General features: G+C 34.4%; 1 protein-coding gene across 5 annotated transcripts in view; it reads left to right on the plus strand.

Annotated features, from left to right (window-relative positions):
• LOC106161874 (voltage-dependent calcium channel subunit alpha-2/delta-2-like) overlaps nt 1-20,850 on the plus strand; it is a 41,493-nt gene extending 20,643 nt beyond the window's left edge. For 4 of the 5 annotated variants that reach the window (XM_087014933.1, XM_087014931.1, XM_087014932.1 and 1 more), the window contains 22 exons: nt 4,497-4,553; nt 5,192-5,269; nt 5,940-6,014; nt 6,281-6,352; nt 6,884-6,955; nt 7,140-7,269; nt 8,204-8,264; nt 10,387-10,493; nt 10,927-11,017; nt 11,453-11,515; nt 11,751-11,854; nt 12,140-12,235; nt 12,843-12,991; nt 13,286-13,362; nt 13,655-13,733; nt 14,154-14,212; nt 14,567-14,593; nt 15,211-15,239; nt 15,539-15,668; nt 15,930-16,054; nt 16,360-16,457; nt 16,682-20,850. In XM_087014933.1, coding sequence (XP_086871059.1) covers nt 4,497-4,553; nt 5,192-5,269; nt 5,940-6,014; nt 6,281-6,352; nt 6,884-6,955; nt 7,140-7,269; nt 8,204-8,264; nt 10,387-10,493; nt 10,927-11,017; nt 11,453-11,515; nt 11,751-11,854; nt 12,140-12,235; nt 12,843-12,991; nt 13,286-13,362; nt 13,655-13,733; nt 14,154-14,212; nt 14,567-14,593; nt 15,211-15,239; nt 15,539-15,668; nt 15,930-16,054; nt 16,360-16,457; nt 16,682-16,792 — 1,890 coding nt within the window. In that variant the 3' untranslated portion in view covers nt 16,793-20,850. Of the gene's footprint in view, nt 1-1,144; nt 1,229-4,496; nt 4,554-5,191; nt 5,270-5,939; nt 6,015-6,280; nt 6,353-6,883; nt 6,956-7,139; nt 7,270-8,203; nt 8,265-10,386; nt 10,494-10,926; nt 11,018-11,452; nt 11,516-11,750; nt 11,855-12,139; nt 12,236-12,842; nt 12,992-13,285; nt 13,363-13,654; nt 13,734-14,153; nt 14,213-14,566; nt 14,594-15,210; nt 15,240-15,538; nt 15,669-15,929; nt 16,055-16,359; nt 16,458-16,681 lie in introns of all 5 variants that reach the window. The other variant, XM_087014930.1, reaches the window with a different exon arrangement.
• Nucleotides 20,851-21,359: the final 509 nt, after the last annotated feature.

Raw genomic sequence — 21,359 nt, forward strand, 5'->3', positions numbered from 1 at the left:
TATTATCAAATGGCACACACTATTTTTTTTTTTTTTTTTTTTTTTTTAGTGAAAAAGGTCCAAGAGCTTTGCCTACTATTTATGATATAGCTGAGATGAATTTTGCATGTAAGAAATGCAGCCAAATAAAAGTCAGTATGTGTTCTGAATGGTTTCAATGAGTTTGTTGTGTGAATTTAATTGGTGTGATTTAATAAATTAACATTCAAGTTAGAAAGGGAGGGGAGGGGTTTGAAACCCTGGCACTGGTCACTTACTTCCTTCATTTTTGTGGAGCTGTTGTGATTGATCACTGGTCAGTCCTCAATACAGGAATGATTTGAATTTTTGAAACGAGTGATTGCTTTATTTTTTTACTTTTTATGTTGCAGTTTTAGTGATGAATGGCAACAATTGCAGTATTTGGGTGCAGTTTTGTTTAAAACTAATGACTTATGAGTTAACAGGATTTTATTTCTTATTTTTCAGTGAATGATTAGAAGTTGTTTGCTGATTTTTAACTCAGCTACTCAAATAGCAATTGCATTGTTTGCATTTTTACTCATAATCAAGTTGATTCAATTAACCACTGAATTTAATGTTATTTTCAGTTGTTGCTCAGTACTTTGCAGTGTTTGCTTTTTTGCCACAAAAATAGAAGATATAGTTAATCACTAATGATTGAGTATTCTTTTATTTACTTAACTATTTTCAAGTTTTCTGTGATCAGCATAATTTTATAATTGTGCATAGTGCTCCATATTGAATGTGGCATTCTGGGCTTACACTAGCACCTGATGGTTATACCAAAAGTTAAAAAGTAATTTTACTGTAGACAATAAAAAAGTGATTTTTTTATTTATCATTATTGATTCCAATGGGTTTAGAGCAAACATTGATCTTGTGGAATCTCAGCTCATTTGTGAAATGAATGTTTGCCAGATTAAGTAGTGGTATGCGTAAGCCCAGAAGAGCATGAGGAGGAAAATCCCACAGTTGGTGGCGACACTATACAATTACATTTGGGAGGAAGGGGGTGTTGGGGGTACGCACTCATTGGTCACTTAGTGGCATAGTGTTCCACCTCCAAATTTAAAGGTGCGATTTGGTCAGGTTTGAAGCATGTGTTTGAAGTTGCTTTTTTCTTTACTTGCATTTTTCTCAGGAGTTTTTCACTGTTTTGAATCGCCCACTGGCACTGGCATACAAGCAGTTTTCGGGATGGACCAGTGTTTATGAAGATGCTTTGGTAACAGGAATTATTTGTCACAACTTTTGCTGTGACTTTGACATGGCTTCTGGCTGGCGACAAGCCTGTAATTTCCACCCTTAGAAAAATATATATGATAAATGGATATGCATGTAGTATAAATTTAGATTAAATTACATACTTGCAAATTTTTCTTTGATTGCCACAAAGAAATTGTTTATCTGACTTGATGTCAGTTTTGGTATGGACATGTATATCCATAATTTAACAATCCTTGATCAGAAAGACAGCAGTAAGCTGTACTTAGATATTTGTCCTGAATAATTACATGAACTGCTATGTAGATTTTAAGTGCTGAAGCCGCGTCTAGTTTTTTTTCCCTACCCAACAGCAAAAATAGTTTGCTCCTATGCAGCTTTAAGCCTTGTCAGATGGCTGGTTTACACACAGTTGTTAAGCCATGTCAGATGGCTGGTTTACACACAGTTGTTAAGCCATGTCAGATGGCTGGTTTAAACACAGTTGTTAAGCCATGTCAGATGGCTGGTTTACACACAGTTGTTAAGCCATGTCGGATGGCTGGTTTACACAGTTGTTGAGCCATGTCAGATGGCTGGTTTACACACAGTTGTTAAGCCATGTCGGATGGCTGGTTTACACACAGTTGTTAAGCCATGTCGGATGGCTGGTTTACACACAGTTGTTAAGCCATGTCAGATGGCTGGTTTACACACAGTTGTTAAGCCATGTCAGATGGCTGGTTTACACACAGTTGTTAAGCCATGTCAGATGGCTGGTTTACACACAGTTGTTAAGCCATGTCAGATGGCTGGTTTAAACACAGTTGTTAAGCCATGTCAGATGGCTGGTTTACACACAGTTGTTCAGTTGTGGTAATTATTAAATAAGTAGCCAATTTCTCTTTCAACATTCACTTGTAGAAGCCTTCAATACACATAGTGAGAGCAATAAAGCTGAAACAACAATACCTTTTTGCCTTGGATCTTAAGAGGTCAAAAATGTTTTAAAATTCTGACTCAAAAAGTTTGTTGTGCTAAACATTTAACCTATGGTTCTTTACTTAATATGATCAAATTTAATTGATGCTATTTCCTAAAACAATAATTTTTATAAATGAAGACTCAAAAATTGATTGTAATATTTAAAGGAGAAGTCTGTTTCAATTGGGAGTGGGTCATTATAATTATTTATTGTGGCCAATTGGTGATCTTTTATCTGGAAATGATAACATTGGAAAAGTTTTGTGCTCAAAATTTTGGAACTATTTTTATGAAACCTCTGAAATACTGCACCTTATTGGTTTGATCAAGGTTTGAATAATGGTGTGTAAACCTGCATGTTTTTCCTGCATGCAGCCCTTCCCCAGTGAAATTAGTGCTGTTAACACCCAGCATGTACAATTTATATAATAGTAGATCATTTCTTAAGAGACTGAATGTGTTGTGTTGATAAAGCTTGACTTTCTGATGCTTCATCAAAGTGCTTTGATCGCATAGCACCTGCCTCATGGGTAGAAAACATGTTTGGTCTTTTTAGAAATGACTTTCTTTTTATACATTTTACAGACTATCAAAAACTTATGTTGCTGCACATTTTTGTTAGGTGTGTTTTTTATGAGAAGCATGTACTTACCTGCACAGCATGAAAAATATGTTTGTCTTTGTTTTGCATGATGTCTCATATGAGCCCATTTCTCAGATGTATCATGTATTGTTTCACACCAAAATTGGGACATTATTTTATCTAGTAGATCTATAGGAATGACTATTCTGAGCTATATGCTTCAAAGGTCATTGAGCAGACATAACAAAATATTTAGAACGTATTCAGACTGTGACCGCTCAGCTTTTTTCAAGACAAAAAGTGGTTGAAGCAGACTTACATTTATGCAATTTCATTTTAGCAAAATGGTGTTTAAGTCTGTAGATTGTTCTTTATCAATATAGTCAGTTAAATGCTGGGACCTGTGCACATATGCACACACACATGCACATGCATGCACGCACGCACATACACACACAAACACACACACACAGTTCATACTACTGGCACTTATCTCGATTAAGCTTGTATTTTCTGGAAACAACGTGGCTATGCTAATGACAGGAATCAAGGTGTGGTCTATAAGGTACGAGAAAATTTCCTCTTCTAGGAAGATATCTGCATTTTCATAAGAAAAACTGAATTCAGAAATTGATTGAATTTTACTAAGAAATGGTCTGTGGAGAATGAAGAAAATGCTTTCTTTTGTTGCATGTTTGATCCCATCTATAATTCTGAAACTTGGGATGATATTTTATTATGGAATCAACATCATATTTATGTATGTTTATAAATGCATGTATGTGTGTGTTTGTGTGTGTGTGTGACCTTATAAATCAATTAAAAATACTTAAGATACAAGTCATTCTGTTCATTTACTCCCCCCACCCCTCAAATGTCTGAATCTCAAAGGTCACTGGAAACTTGCCTCTCTAAGCCAGAGGTGTGCTGGTGAGAGAGATGAGTTTCCAGCAACCTTAGAAACTTGGGGTGCATCTGGACACTCAACTATCTTGGATGATGTTGATGTTGTTTTGCATGCAGAAGTAATGAACAGTTTTTGGAGGAATATCAGTTTTTATGTTTACGTAGTTACAGTTATCAGTCTTGCACCTTTAAAAGTAATATGCTACAACTTTGGTATAATGCATGGAAGTATTGTGAAGCATTTTTATATGATGTTTTAGTGCTTTAGATTACAAATGGGCTTTTTTATTTATAATCTTCAGTTCATGAACAATTAAGCACAATTTTTTCATAATTTTAATGGTGCCTAGAACTTTTTTCATTGAAGTTGAATTATTAAGGGGAGGATTCGGGCTGAAAGATGTATAACAAATTAAATGCATTTTATGTTTGATGTTGTTCAGCTTTAAAGTTTACCCTTTTTTGTGTCAACTTCCATCTCATCTTTACTAACCTAGCCGCCTAATAACCCAACATAATATACCTTTTCTCCTTATTCACCCCATTGTTTTCCCAAGTTGAAATAATTTTATTTTAGATTAGTACTTATGTAATGTATGTCAAATGTATGTAATAAGATTTACATAGATTTGGGCAATTAACTCTGATTCTAAAGTAATAGACATTTGAAAATTAATTTTAAATTTTGTACATTTGTTTCATTATTATGTACAGTATTAACTTTTTGAATATTTACACTGAATAAAAGTTACATGAAGCTGACCCCTGGTCCAGTGATCTGACCACTCCACTGACCAGTGTGTCTGCTGTATTTCAGGGTCTAGGAATGATGATAACACTGACATTACCAGTATACAACAGAAGCACCGACTCAGTAAGAGACATAGATTTTATTAATTGATAGGAAAACTTGCTCGATTTTGTATGAATGTTCATAAATAGAATTATTTATTTATTTATTTATTTATTATTATTATTATTATTATTATTATTATTATTATTATTATTATTATTATTATTATTATTTTAAGGGGGAAATTTTTTGCTATTTGTAAAACTGAAATTAGGATTTGGTTTTATACAGAATGTTCTCATAATAAATCATGCACCACATAGGGGGGATTGTGGCACAAGTTGATTGCCTTGTGAAACCTCCCACACACCTTTCATGGTGCCATCTAGTGGCATAGAATACAATACAATACAATACATTAAATTTCATATTTGGAGAGTTTTAAAATAAAGCCTTATCCGAATAGCTAATGTCACAGCAATGATTTAACAAGTAGTATTTTTTATCCCTTGGATAAAAAAGTATATAATTTCAACTGTATGCAGGTAAAATTATTTTGTATTTAGGTGAAGTTTTGGCAGACTGTCAAAGTGAGTACTAAAAATTATATGTAAATATTTACTAGGAAGACAATGACTTAAAAATGCAAACTTGAGAGTGTTCTTACCATGTTCCCTGTCCTAATTTTGTATTTATTATTTAAATTTTAATTTTTTCAGAATAACCAGACCATCCTTGGTGTAATGGGTGTGGACGTGACCACTGCGGAAATGGAGAACAGCACTCCATGGCAGAAGGTAGTGACTTGAAGATGTGGTTAGATAGAGTGTTTTTCCACCAGTGCCCCCATCCATTCACCAACCTCCACTTCAATAAGAAAAAATTCTGTCTAGTCCCCTAGCCATGAAAGCCCCCTTTACACTGGACGGCGTCCTTTCTGCGTCCAGCAGTACGGCCCCATTTGAGAGTTAAAAAATTATAATACGTTACGTGCCGTAAACGTATTAAGACCACAGTGATGCCAAATTTCATGGTCGCAGAAAGAACGCCGTCCAGTGTAAAGGGGGTATAAGAAAAGAAATGAGTTCTGAGTTGTACAAAATGACCTCATAATGCCTAGAATTTTATAATATGTTCTAAGCAATTTTGTTCAAAGGAGGTTTATCCACCAGTGTCTCTTATGTACAGATTTGAATTAGCTTTTCCCATCAGGAACAAAAAATTCTGAAGGCTTAAAGCTGATTCATCAGCTCAGGTGATGGCAGTTAGTATGTCAATATTATGATAATATTATCATTTTGTGCGAAATGCTCTCAGCTGTTCTTCTCTTGATTGGGTGAAAATAAATGATTACATTACTCATTGACAAGAAATCCACAAAATCAACAAATTGAAAAAAAAACATTATGATGTAAGTGTTTATAAGTAGCATAAGTTTTTAACATTATATTTTGTGAACCTTTGCAGCTGGGTCCAAATGGCTATGCTTTTGCTATGAATTGGAATGGCTATACAGTCTTTCATCCAAACCTCAAGGCACAGGTATTAACTGCTTTTTAGTTTGACTATGGTACAAGGTTTATGGTATAAAGCATAATTGCACAAATCAAGATGTTTTAGAAGATCAATATGATAAGATATTATAATACAAAAAGGTGAAATATTGTATACAAATTGATTCTTAATTAAATGGATAAAAGAATATTATAATATTGTCATGTTACAGTACTGAATTTAATATTTTTTCCAAAAATGATATAAAACATTAATAGAAAAACTGATTGACTGAATTAATTTTATTTTCACAGCTTGGTTACTTGAAAGATCCTCCCAATGTGGACTTCCTGGAAGTTGAACATGAGAACCCTGCAAAGATTGAGGTAAAGGGTCACATTTATTATTCAAAGGGTCACAAACTTGTTGCATCATGATATTTATTACAGTAGTCATAATGTAGATTTGTAATTAAGGATTTATAATTTAAGATAGCATTAGTATTTTCCTGGTAAATTTCTAATGCATTTATAGAAAATCCAGGTACAAGGCATGAATATGACTTTTCAAAATTAAGGTCTTTTTTTGATAGATAATGATGAAACAACAATGAAAACTTCTTTCAAAAATGATAAATCAGTTATTTTTAGTGGTTTTTGTGGTTGTATCTGAATCAAAATGATACAACAACCAGCTAAGCTCAAAAATAATGTCTTTCAAGTGATAAACCTTTTAAAAATAAATATATCACACTTAACTGGGTGTTTGCAATTTGCAAGTTCATGTTGTATCGATTATTGATGTTTAAAAGAGAGATGCATTTAGAAATGGAAAACAAAACGCACTAGCAGAAAAGATTATGTCTTACACTTTGATATTTTTGCTTTATTTAATCTTTTTAATTTTAATTATTTCAGCTGAGAAAGAAGATGATCAACAACCTGACAGGGAATGCAAACATAGAAACATTTGTCATTTCTAAAGATTTGGTGAGTCTTCCAAAATGTTTACTACTCCACAAACAGATACTGTGTGTGTGTGTGTGTGTGTGTGTGTTTGTGTGTGTGTGTGTGGTCCTAACTGAATTTTAATTATGTATGTGCAAAAAAATCAATGAGAGCTTCTACATGCAAAAAATGAAAAAAATGAGTGAGAGCTTTTCTTTATTTCCAGAGGTACGCCAGTGAGAAAAACAGGCTATATTTCTACACAGGGATCCCCAACAGTACCTTCAGCCTGGGGCTGGTCATGCCAGATTACTCCATAGTTTATCCTGAGGTCACAGGATATCAAGCTAAGCAATGTGAGTACTGATAAATTATTCCATAGTTTATCCTGAGGTCACAGGATAATCAAGCTAAGCAATGTGAGTACTGATAAATTATTCCACAGTTTATCCTGAGGTCACAGGATATCAAGCTAAGCAATGTGAGTACTGATATATTATTCCATAGTTTATCCTGAGGTCACAGGATATCAAGCTAAACAATGTGAGTACTGATATATTATTCCACAGTTTATCCTGAGGTCACAGGATATCAAGCTAAGCAATGTGAGTACTGATATATTATTCCATAGTTTATCCTGAGGTCACAGGATATCAAGCTAAACAATGTGAGTACTGATATATTATTCCACAGTTTATCCTGAGGTCACAGGATATCACGCTAAGGAATGTGAGTACTGATATATATCAAGCTAAGAATTTTGAGTACTGATAAATTATTCCACAGTTTTTCCTGAGGTCATAGGATATGTAGCCAAGCATTTTGAGTACTGATAAATGATTCCTGTATCTGGTTGCATAAAAAAAGAACTTGTTTGTAACTTTCAGGCCAAAATAATAAGAGAAGTTTGACCCAAGACTTTATCAAATAAAACATTTTATTTGTCCAAGCCAAAGTTGAATCATTGGCTGTTTAATTATAGTTACTCTATTTAAGTGGATGCCTTCAGATTTATCCTAAATTTAAAGTAGACAAGATTTTTTTGTCTTAAAGTTAATACTGGTGCTTTTAAGAAGTTATTGTTAAAACTGGTTACAGAACTATCAGGATATTATGATAAATACTGTGAACAATAAAAACAGTGGTTCACGTGTCAACATCTACCACCAGGGGCGCCACCTGGTGATGAGGTACGAGGCATGCACCGTGTCACCAACTGTCATAAGAATTTTGGTTCCAAAAGATAGCCTTTCACACTTTCTCAAAGGACTTCTATATATTCTGTTTCAGTATTGGAGCCAATTGTTGCTGATGCAGACCAAATGCAGCAGGGAGTTCATGCCCCTTTATGGTACAAAAAAAACTTTCAGTCTTTTCTGTAAAATGCATTTGACAATTGAATGTCAAGCAAATAGTTTTATGTATTAACTTCATTGAACTAATCCATTGTAGTCTGCTGATAGAAAAGAGTTACTTTGAGTTATACTTATATCACTGAAGTACAGTGAGTCTTTGTTTTATAGATTAGTACTTACTCTATTTTTAATACAGATAATGAAATATGCAGATTATGCATTTGTATTATTATTAGTACCACCAGCGTGTACGCTGGCGGTACTCATGGTTTTAGTCCCGACCCGTCTCGTACAGCTCCGCCGGCTCCTGCGGCTCCGCAGGATGACGTGGGATACAAGTCACCGTTACCGCTTCTCCTCCTAGACCGCAAGGACCTGTGTCCCCATCTCTTGGATTTAGGTCACATATAATCTCAACTTGAACACCCAGGTTTTTTTGTCTCAGTTGGTGCATTGACCTGGGCGTGACGCTTGTTGAAACGCACCCTTGTCAAAATGTTTGAAAATTCAATGCTAAATATCTCCCAGACCGATGGAATTATGGGAAAAATTTCTACAGATGGCTGACCGAAAGTCATATGTGAGGTTTTCAAATATGCCCTTGGATTTGACCTTTGACCTTTATTTCAAGGTCAAATGGGCCAAAATTTTCTAAAAATAGGAATTTTTTGCGAGAAAATTTTTATTTCAGCCCATTTTCAGAAACTAAACAGATCTTACCTATAATATTATGGGCAGGTGTTACCCTTAGGGTCATCTTTCATTTTCGTGAGTTTGGGGTCAATCGGTGCATTTTCATGGTAGCAGCGGCCATTAGATGCCGAAACTGAAAACTCTCTCTAATTCTGGTACCGTTAATGCTAGAGACCTCTTGTTTTATGCATTTTGTAGAACTTGTCAAGGGCAACACTGGGGGTAGTGTCTATTTTTTTGTTTTCAATACGGCTTAGGCATTGCACTATATCAAAAAGTTCAACATCCTAAATTCAGTGGTGAAAATAAAATGTGAAATCCTCAAAAATTAGCAGAGATATGCCCATAGTTACTTTTGAACTTGAATAGGAAGTCATATACTGGTAATCTAACTGTAAAATTGAAATTGACCTTTGACCTACTTTTCATGATGAACTGCACTTTGCAAGTTTTCTGATCTTTATATCTCCAAAACTGGCAAAGATACGCCCATAGTTACTATTGAACTTGAATAGGAAGTCATATAATGGCAATCTAACTGTGATCCTGAAATTGACATTTGACCTAATTTTCACCATGAACTGAACTTTGCAAATTTTCCAGCCCTTATATCTCTAAAACTGGCAGAGATACATCCATAGTTACTGTTGAACTTGAGTGGGAAGTCATATACTGGCAATCTAACTGTGACCTTGAAATTGACCTGTGACCTACTTTTCACCATGAACTGAACTTTGAAAAATTTCTCTCCCTTATATCTCTAAAACTGGCAGAGATAAGCCCATAGCTACTATTAAACCTAAATAGGAAGTCATATACCGGCAATCTAACTGTGACCTTGAAATTGACCTTTGACCTACTTTTTATGATGAACTGTACTTTGCATGTTTTCTGGCCTTAACATTTCCAAAATTGGCAAGGAAATGCCCATAGTTACTATTGAACTTGAATAGAAAGTCATGTACTGTGACCTTGAAATTGACTTACTTTTTCATCATGAACTGAACTTTGCATATTTTCTTGTCCCTCACATCTTCAAAACAAGCAGAGATATGCCCAGTGTTGCCCCTAGGTTTTCTCTTTTGTCAGCATATATGCAACACTGATAACTCATTTCAAGGAAAACCAATGGGCCTATTGTCCAGAAAATCACAGGAGTGATCAATGTTAGGAAAATACAGGCTAATTGGAAAATCCGCTTGATTGGACCATTTTTATGTTATATTTTTTCTATTTTTTTTCATAATACTACTTTGAGAATTCTTGTTTATTGCATAGAGCTTGTCAAGGACAAGACTGGTTGTGGTGTCCCTTTTTTTTGGGGGGGGGGGGGTTCCATTCGAATGCGCTCACTCCAGCTGGTGGTACACTATCCGGAGGCGGTATCACCTCTCTGATCCTCTAGTTATTATTGGATATTTTCAGGATTTGTAACTCTAAGGACATTGTTGTTGACAATTATAACAATACCAATGACACGGAGACATTTCCTCCAAACCCAGTCAGGGACATGGTGAATGGGAGCAGTTCTTGTGAGTGGTTTTTCAGCAAAGTTGGTTAAATTTATTTTTTTACTGGCAAAGATTATAATTAGTAGGTCAACAATTTCACCATCATCAATCATCTTCGCCTCCAATTTTAGAGATAACAATGCATAACCTTCCTGGAATTCACATAAAATTTTGTTTTAACTGGTCATGACTTGACTGCCATCTAGTGGCTGTTTCTTGGGAAGTTTGCCACATATGATATTCCTAATGACCACTGAAAGCATTAAATCTCCAACATTCATTTGATGTAGTAGGGAATGCCCTACATATTGAAAATATTAAATCTGCATCACAAAAAAATGTGAACTTTATCCCTTAATCATGTGTAGTATGGTGAAACTCTTGAAACATTTTGTGCAGATATTAAATGAAGTAAAGCTTTATTTTTCAAAACGTGTTTTAATATTCTTCCTAGGCAATGACGATCTTGTCCAGCACTTCCTGTGGGACTACGTGACAACCCAGAATGTCACTGAACATTGGAAGGCCTTGTCTCAGGCATACAAGTAAGCTTTGTGGTGATTTTAACCCAATTGAAACTAAATTGATGACTCATATTTTCCCAAAATGTTGCCTTCTTTAATTACCTCAAAATTTAATTGGCAAATTGTTGCTGTTGAGTTGGATTCAACATTTTTTCGAGAGTCAAGAAAAATTGTGAATGATTATAAAAAAAATTGACAAGTGATGATTTTGAGAAATTGCTGTGACAGAGGAATTTGACATCCTAAATTTTATTGCACTTTCACTCTGGCAACATTGAATATAACTTAAACAAATTAGGAAAAATATGTAAAATAAATTCATAATGTTAATGCCAAAAATGATATTATTTTTATTATTAATGCTGCTGTTATATATTTTAGTTAATTGCAAATATTAAGCTGTCTTATTTTCAGATTCTGATTAAAATTTTGAAGAGGTAGTAACTTGTTTTCTAGGTCTGCCACAGAGGTTGTCTTTGTTTCCACAAACAGTGGACTGACCAGGCTCTATCCTCATAAGTAAGTGGGTCATAATTGACCACAAGATCGCAATTTGTCTCATGTGGAAGTATACTGTGAATATGATTTCAGTAGAAATTCTGCTGTTTAGCGATGAATATAATATTAATTCCTCTGAATCAAAAGGCTTCTGTTTAATGCAGATTCATGTGAATGTTATCAGAATTTAAGTAAAATCTACTGTTGTGTACATGTAAAGTATATATGTTACTGTTGTATATCTTGAACACTTCAGTATGACAGAACAGCTTCTGAATATGGCCAACCCTCGTGAGAACCAGGAATACAAAAGGGCAATTGATGAGGACCATGTGTTTTTCTCAGCGCCTTACAAAGCTGGTTAGTAAGGTCGCATGCAGATCTGTTTTAATAAAAAACATTATGAATCAGTATTACAGCCCTGGGTATGAGTTTATAATAGAATCCTTTCTAGAGTATTTGCTCATCATCAGACTGATTGATTTTTCCCTCTTAGAAGCCAGAAAAAGAACAAAGTCATTTATTTCTAAGTTCTGTCACTTAAGTGTAGGGAATAGAAATGGCATTTAGTTGTACAATAAAGGGTGAAAGAGAATGCCACAAAAGTATGCACAAATAATTGAATCAACTTTGACCACTTTTCAGTGAAGGACAATAACCCCAACACCACTGGTCCAGTGGTCAGTGTCATGAAGTCCATAAGCATGACGGAAAAGGGTGGCAATACCTATAAACCAGCAGGTTTGTAGACTGCATAGAGAACAATATGCATGCATGGAGACATACACACGTAAAAGTACACAGTCAGACACACAAAATTATTCATTCCTGTGCATATAAATGCTCGGATATGTTTTGGTACAGATGCACAAACAGACATGCCTATATGCATAAACTCACATGGAACAGCACATGCACACATATACGTACACAAACACACATGCTAACACGCACACAGGATTTTCAGCTTAATTTGACAGTGCTGACAGTGATCCATTTTATGAAGCATTTCTTATATTATACCTATGCTGTTGTAGTGTCTTTCTAAATAATACTATTCTGAGATTCCTTTTATGGAGGATAGCTCCTAAATTTATGGAAAATCAATAGCATTGTAAAAATATGCAAATTAACATAAATTGTATTTACATGGCTTAATTTTATAAATATGTGACGAAATGAATTGCCAGTCATTTTGGTTTCTGCTTTTTTGTACAATTTTGAGATCATTTTATCTTTGGTAATCAGAGAAAATTAACTATGAAACTAACTAATCTGCAAAAAAAAAAAGGAATAATAGAGTAACTTCATACATCCTTAACTAGTGAACGTAAAATCAAATTTCCAGTGGTTGGAGCCAAGATGCACCAGACATACTTGACTGAATTGATGAACAATACCAGCCAAGGGCAGTGCTCTGATCTCTCTTTGACTCTCTTCTGTTATCTCATTGATGATGGAGCATTCATTGTGTCAACCAATCAGGAAAAAGATGAGGTAAGTAACATTGACCGTGTCTGCCAATCAGGAGAAAGATTAGTTTAGGGATGCTATCTATATCAGCCAATTAGAAGGAAGGTGAAGACCAAGTCAACTGTTTAGGGACTCGTGAAATGTGTGTATGGGGCTGATCTGTTGGTTTTATTTTTTTCTTTAAAAAGGATATTCTTGAAGTGAAAGCAACAGGGATGTCACTTGAATTGGTTAGAACCTGGAATTACTGAGAGAATTTATATAACTGTATAGTGATAACATTTATATAGTGTATGGTGGAAACCTTTTTTATTCCAGATTGGGCGCTTTTTTGGTGCAACAGAGCCGGCCCTGATGATGGAACTCTATAATGGATCTAGTCCTGTTTATAACAGGTGGGTTGTGAACCATGGCTAGTATAAATTATCTTCATATTGTGTTGTTATTTTAATATTATTTGGCAAAAAAGGGACTTAGAAAAAAGCCTGATTTAAGCTGGGAGGGAGGCTTGGCATAGATTTATTAATGTGAATACTTTTACAATAAATAAGTTTCAAGAACAATTATTTATCTCTACACAGAAATTGGAAGGCTTGAAAAAAAAAACGGGTGGAATTTGGGAATGGGACAATAAGTGTACTATGAATTAGATTTTTTCACTGAAGCGATTTGTGTCCTGTTTTCTAGGGTACAGAACTATGACTGGCAGGGTGTATGTAAACAGCTGCAACTCAAAACAAGTGCTGGACCAAGATCATTCTTCATTGTAAGTCTCTAAAAAACAATTGGAATTTACATATTTTCCTTGAATATCTTCATGCAACGTTTATTTGGAATTAAAAAAGAATATGCTCTGAAAAATGAATGTTCAAGAGCAGTTTTGCATTTGTATCATTTATCAATTTTTATCAGAAATTTTATGGAATGTTGTGTTTTTATATATATTCCCTCAATAAATTTGAGCAAATGTAATTATTGTTATTTTCCAGTATAATCTTTTATTATAAGTAAAACACAAAATTGAAAATAAAAAGTGGATAAAAAGAAAAGTTAGTTCACATAACATTACTTTGACAAATTAAAGCATTGGTTTTGAGAAAAAATAATATTGGAACAAGTAAAGATGTTCTGAATATAAAAGTTAGGAATCATTACCATTATTGCAACTGTTTCTTTGCCTTGATAGCCCAGCATTCCAGTGTTTGAAATGCTGACAGTGAAATGGTGGACAAGCAGTGTGATGTGGTGAGTCAGTTTCAGTTTCACTTTCACTTTCATTTTAAGCTCTTACCATTTAGAAATGATTAAGGATTATTTCAAATGAACTTCCAATACAAAATTGACAGATTCATGGATGGCATTGTAAAGACATGACACCAGTTTGAACCAATTTTTATTTAATTAATGGAAGTTTTTTTTTTTTTTGTGCCATGAATTTATATAATTGTAATTTCTGATGAAGGCCTATCAGGTTTTTAGGAGATGTTTTGAGGCTCTTTCAAGGCATTTTATTTATATCCACCATAATCTCACTTGATTGTGTTGTACTCATTTTTCTTCATGAAAGGTACTTATGTTACTTAATAATGTCTGTTTTAGGGCATACTCAAATTTCAACTTATACAAGTAAGTTAGTGACATGTTGACATATAATATGAGTTATTTGTGTTTTTTTTTAAGATAAAAGATTAGAATCTCTTTTAGATCGATACCTTCAAGAAAGTGCAAACCATTTTCATTCTTTGATTTAAGTAAAACTTAAACTTTATTTGAAATAATGGTAATAGATAATTTTGAGATAAGAAAGAAATGATGATCTGATTAATGGATTATAAATATTACATACATATCTTTATCAGGACAATTTTACGATTATGCACTAATTTCTTTAATTGACTTTAACAGGCCTACCCAACTACCAGACTCGGCACATAAGGATCCTGAATTAACTGGTATATCGGACCACACTACCAGTTTTCAAGGTGTGTGTCAGATCGCATTTCGGAGTATTATACCCCAGAACAATTTTTGTAGGACGACCGCCGGCTCATCCTGTCGGTGTTCTGACTGATACTCTGAAATGCGATCTGACACACACCTTGAAAACGGGTAGTGTGGTCCGATATACCGGTTAATTCAGGATCCTTATGTGCAGAGTCTGGTAGTTGGGAAGGCCTGTTTAACTACTTTTGTCTTATGTGTCAATCTGCAGTGTGTTCAGATAGAGTGCATTTTATTTTCAGTTGGATATTTGAATCAGCAAAGAGTTTTGGTGAGTGTTCTTTTTAATTGCAGTGTTTTCATAATCTACATATCATTTAATTGGATGTTCTCTTTGTATATTATTCATTATTTTGACCCACTGAATATTGTCAGTCATATACGTTATATTGCTTTTTATATTTTTCTTTTTATTGAGGTTGAGAAAAGAGTAGTTAAGTTTGCATTATCTATAAAAAGGAGACGGGACTGGATCCACTGTTTTTATATATTTTATGGATATTCAGGCGTTTAATGTAGCTTATACTGTGATTTTGGCTGCTAACATTTTATAATCTGTACCCTTCCCAGCATATGCCCAACAAGACTCAGGAGATGGTGGCAGTGAGAAGAATGAGAGTTGCGTTACGGAGCAAGTTCAATACTACTTCACAGATGTCACCTCACTTTATTCTGAACTTGTCTGTGAAAATTGCACAAGGTATGGTCCAAAAAAGTGTGTGTGTGTCTGTGTGTGTGTGTGCGTGCATGCATGCATGCGTGTGTGTGTATGTGTGCCTTTGTGGTTATGGCTGAGTATGTGCATGAGTGATTAAGTGACCTAGCATTTCTGTGTGCCTGCATGCACAATTTCAATACACAAGTTTCTAAAACTTAACTTTCAATCATTCATTCATTCATTGCATTTGTAGCAGCATTTTTAAATAGAAATTTTGAACTCTTTCTTTATTTCTTATTCTAGGCAGTACTCTGTGGAAAAGGTTACTGGCACCAATCTTCTGCTTGTGGTAGCAGAGCCCCCCTGTGGACCAGAATGTGACCCCCTGTCTCCAGAACCCAAAAGAGGCCCATATGACACACGTGAAGGTAGGGCTGCCGAACACAATACCACTGATTGAATTTTACATGAATTGTGCATCTTTTACATGGTGGTTTTGAGTTCTCAAAATAAATAATTTTTTTATCAGATTTATTTGATGAGAATTGATTGAATTGCCCACTGGTGAGAATTGGCTTCAGATTGATTAGTTTTGCTAAATAATTGATATTGAGTCTTGAATTCTGTAACAAAGTGTGGCAAATGGGCATTTTTAACCAAAAATTAAATGTCTGATTAATTCACCCTGTTCTCTTAAACAGCCCCTGTACATTCTGTAAATCTGTTTTTCTAGACCCAGACGTGCCAGCAGGTGGCCCTGGTGTGTGTGAAGCATCGCGGTCACCAAGGTATCGCCTGCGCCCACAGGGTTGCTATGACTTCGATGATAGGGTGAGTACAAAAATTTATCTTTACAATTGTTTCTCAAAGTCCTATAGTGTGTGTTAGACCTGTAAATTGCAAAATAATTAATTTATCTAGAAATTTCAATATGGTGTGTCTCGGTGATTCATGTTTTATTCTCTTTTATGATTTGTTATCAGGAACTTTATCTCTTACGTGAATTTTGTCATGAGTTTGGGTCACATGTTCATAAATCTCTTTATCTCATTCAGGAGGAATATGACAAGTGCCGAGGCTGCGGATTGGTGGCTCCCAGCATCCTCTTCATCCTTTCGATACAGCTTGCCGTGTCCTTGCTTGGCAGGGTACTACAACAAGGCTGAGGTCTGTAAGGATGCCCTTTGATGGAGGCATGTAAGGAAATCAGGAATTGGGAATTGTCAGTGCTGTGGTCTGGATGTAGAGAAAAGAGGAGACGAAAATAACCAAATATGTGTACCAGTAAGGCATTTTGATCGAGTTCTTCGCAAAGATGTGAAACTTTTGATAAAAATTTTGTCTTTATTATCAAACCCCACCACAAAATGTGCACCAGTATTGTGCTGTTCCATAGTTCTAATAGAACACCAGAGGGTTGCACATACACCATTCAAAAACACCAAATGGCAGCCTTTTTCTCAGTTACGGAACAGTAGGTGTCACCACAGTGGAGAAAGGAATTTTAACACTAGATGTCACTATATGTAATTTTGTCTTCTCACCACATTCCCTTCTGTCATTTCTGACAGTGATAATGCCTGATGCTGTAATGTTAAAAAGTTAATGATAGAAAAACTAATTTATCAAATTCTAATGCCTGGAAGCCCAAAACTAATCGAAAAATTGTTTACAAAGTCATCATTCAAGTTATCCAGGATTTAAATATATAAGATGTGTTGTGAGTTATCTTTTTGTTTTCTTTACATTGTACTCGGATTAATTAGACTTGCGGGAATATCAAACAAACCTACATTGGGTGCCTATTTTAATGAATGGTATAATATTGAGTATTATTAGTATACTTTCTAAAGAAAATTGAATATCCTCTTGGAAAAGTGAAGATATGCTGTTTATAGGGTCACTGTGATGGTAATGACTGGTTGTAATGTTGTATCAGCAGTCTTTTTTCTCAAACAGTGTTTGTACATGTAGAACATATTTTCACCATAAATATGTCATATTTTTATACATTTAGGCATAGGAAAGTATACCATTTTTACATAGAAATACACTGTCTGTTGTGGTCACAAATATGAAAGATCTGTATGTTATTTATCTTATTTGTCTTAACACAATTAGCCATTTACTTGATAAATTTTTTTATGACTTTAATTTTGGCATTGAGCTCTAACAGTGGTCCCAGTTTACCTTCATGTATTATAATGCATTGTGATCTAATTGATTGGTTTATATAGCTAATTTTTGAATGTCTATTATGCTGTGCATTTGATTTTATATATAAGTAATGGAATTGCATTTCTAGTATGGCACAAAACCAGATTACTGTACAAGGTCAGATCCACACACCCCACCCACCTCAACCAACACACACACACACGCACACACACACACACCTGATATCATTGTCTTTTCACATGACTTTTGTACAGTAAATTTAACTCTTTTACCTAAAATATTAACATTTTAAGTTATTTTTTCTTTCATTTAGTGATTATTTCAGGATTGGTCAATATAATATATTATATTAGTGAAATTTGTGAATTGGAAGGCTAACATAATTGTCATTTGAGACAGTAGTTTAAACTGCTGTATACATATTTTTCGATCAAGAACTAAGTTGTAGCTTAAACTTAGTTAACTGATCATAATGTATCGTATCTCTTGGTGGGACAGAAAAAAAAATGATAAAGCTACAGAATCTCAAGTCATCTGTGAAGAAAAAAATTCTTTAATAAATATCCTTTTTTGTGCTCAGTGTATTGAACATGAAATATTTTTAAAAGAATTTTACTTGTAGAAAATGTTCTTTTTAGAATTGCTTTATTCTCTTGTGTTGTGTCACAAAAGAGTATATTTAAGGGAGAAAGGTTAAGTCTGAAAACACTCAAGTTCACTTAAATTCATCTGAGTTATTGTGTCAGCAATCTGATTTCAGATTCACCACTCTCAGTATTAAGGTTGAATTTCATCTTTTATTTAGAGGGGAATAACTGTGCATGTATGTCAACCCAATCCAAACACAGGAGTTCAGTGATAAGGTTATGGACAGCTAGGATTTTGTACCCTGAGTGTCAGAGAAACGTAAAAGCTAGCTTGCTAAATATACCTCGTGGTGGAGTCGCTTTTACGGTATTGTTTTTTCTGGTATTGTTGATATGGGTTATATATGAAATCAAGATCGAGCTGACAATACCGGAATCTAGAACCTAGGGTAGGATTTTGGTGATTTCTCAGTAAATGTAGAAAAGGCAGTAATCTTCATGTTAGATGTTAAATTATTAAAAGTGAAGTATTGGAATGAGTGAGATGTTAAAAAATTTTAACAGTTATGTAATTGTAGGATACATTTCACAATTTGTGTAAGTATTTCACATCTGTGCAGTGGAAACTTATAGTAGTGCACTTAAGTAATGAGACAGTAGACCATATGTTGCACAAAAGAGTCATCATGATTTTTTTTTTTTTTTTTTTTACCAAAACGGCAACATTTTAGTCAACCGTTGTTGAACTTGTGTATAGATATGACAACTTCTTTCACTTTTTAAAGCTCGAAGAGGGTCAAAATGTAGATTTGCAGAAAAAAGATAGGGGCCCAAATAAAGACCATTTTGATGATATGTACAAGATCTATTTAAGACTGTCAATAGTCTTATCACTGAGCTCCTGCCACACCCATTTTAAATGGAATTTTGTTATTTCCTTGATATTTTATTCATTTAATTGTATCGATCCATATTCATATCCCTGTTATAAGTAATTAACTTACCAGCAAGGAAGGAATTGTTCACTGACCATTTTTCAGTGTTTATTCAGCTAGGAAAACCATTTTGTTTGATATCTAGTTGTGCTTTACTTATCTTTGGTATAAAGTGAATTAGTTAGACCTTATTAACATGCAAAGAGTTTTGTTTTGGTCAAAAGCATAAGAGGCACTTTTTGTTGCTTCAAAAGCAAATGAGTTCAGGGTTTTTAAAAGGAAAATATCATGGTAACTAAAATTTAACTGTAAAAAAAATATTGAAATTTGATATAAGAAAACTGTATTTTTAATTGTGAGATATTGAGAAATATGGCAGTATGCTAAAAAAAATCAAAATTATAATTGGTCATTTTGCACCAATAATTCGCACCTTATGCCTGTAAACTTTTTGAAAGCCTTTTGTTCTCATATTAATGATTACATGACCAATTGACAAATCTGTGTATACTGGAAAGTATCTAATTCACCTTGTAAAGTTAGTGCAATTTATACATGTATTAAGAGGAAAACAGTAAGGCTCATTAATGACTGGTGAAACAAAATTCAGAATTAGTCTTTGGACTGCTATGTATGTAATTTTATTATCTCAAGTAGGTATGGGGTCCCTTTTGGACCCTCTCATTTGCTGCCAGTGTGATGATGTCATTTATTGCAGACTTTTTTTTTTTAATTTAAGTTAGACTAGTTTTGAATACACATGTAATCTCACTTTAAGGGGTTGTGCAATACGGGACAAGCTTATGATAAATGTTCTGTTGCATTTTTACTTGCGCTAGTTACTATTTGTGCAGGTGCATTCAACATTGTTGTGTATTTAAATATTTAAAATATCTTAATTTGGAGGGTTCACACATCATGTTCTAAATGGATCTGCTTATTTAAGACTGAACGTTAAGACATTTTAGACTGCGTAAAATCTCTCTGTGTGTAGCCAACAAGTTTTTTTGATTTGTTTATATTAGAATATGCCTGTTGTGTTCACTTCGTCAGATAATTAGCAATTTTTCGACTGAAGAAAGAAAATGGATGCAAAGAAAATAGCTGGTGATTATAGAGTATAGAGCACTTACAAGTAGACATTTTCATTTGCATCTAATATTCAGATCTGCATTTATTTTGAACTGGAAATGGTCCAGATGACGCCACAGGCCGACAGATTGGTTAGCCTTTGATTCGTGGTATCAGGCCACGATGAGGGGCCCTTTAGGGTTCCCTGTGATCTGCTTTGCCTGGTGACGTCATAAAGACAATTTCTGGTTAAGGTTAGCACATTTCTGAGGACGTGTTTAGGACGCATTTCCTGTTACTCACTAAGACGGCACTCGTGTGAGCGTCAGTAGCTTTGTTGGATTGTTTTGTGCGTATGCCATTTGCCTATTGTTTTAAACTAGTGATGTAATGGTCACATGACACCCTGTAACATAACACAAACCCAGAGTTAAAACAGTTGTAATATTATCATGTTTGTTGTTTGTTCTTCATTCTTATACAACATTCTTCGTTATTCGTGGAATTTTAACATTCGTTGTACAGTAAACAGTTTGTATTAAAGTTATGAATATGGTAATCATCATTTGTGTTTACTGGCAAATGTATATTTCATTAAGTTATACATGTAGTGTTGAGAACCTAAAGTTGCAAAAGAAGAAAACAAATCTGAATCTTTAAAATGAGTGGCAAAAAGCAAAATTTGGCTCTCTTGGATTTGTGCTAAAGGATTTATCACACTTGGTAAAGTATCTTTCAAACTAAGTAGCAAAGACAACCAGGGAGCCTGCAAATATAGCAGGTTCATATGCTGAGGAAAAATCGTTTAAAAGCTATTTAATGTAATGAAGTGACAATGTTGATCAGATTGCATTTTATGGTGTGTGTGTGGGGGGGGTGGGGGGGGGGGGGGAGAGAGAGAGAAACTGCACTAACAGAGAAACTGCACAGTTAATTTCCGTATTCTAATTACAGCGTTTTAA

Source organism: Lingula anatina, chromosome 6, assembly GCF_051362555.1.
Source record: "Lingula anatina isolate TDL-2025a chromosome 6, LinAna3.0, whole genome shotgun sequence".
Classification (NCBI taxonomy): Eukaryota; Metazoa; Brachiopoda; class Lingulata; order Lingulida; family Lingulidae; genus Lingula; species Lingula anatina.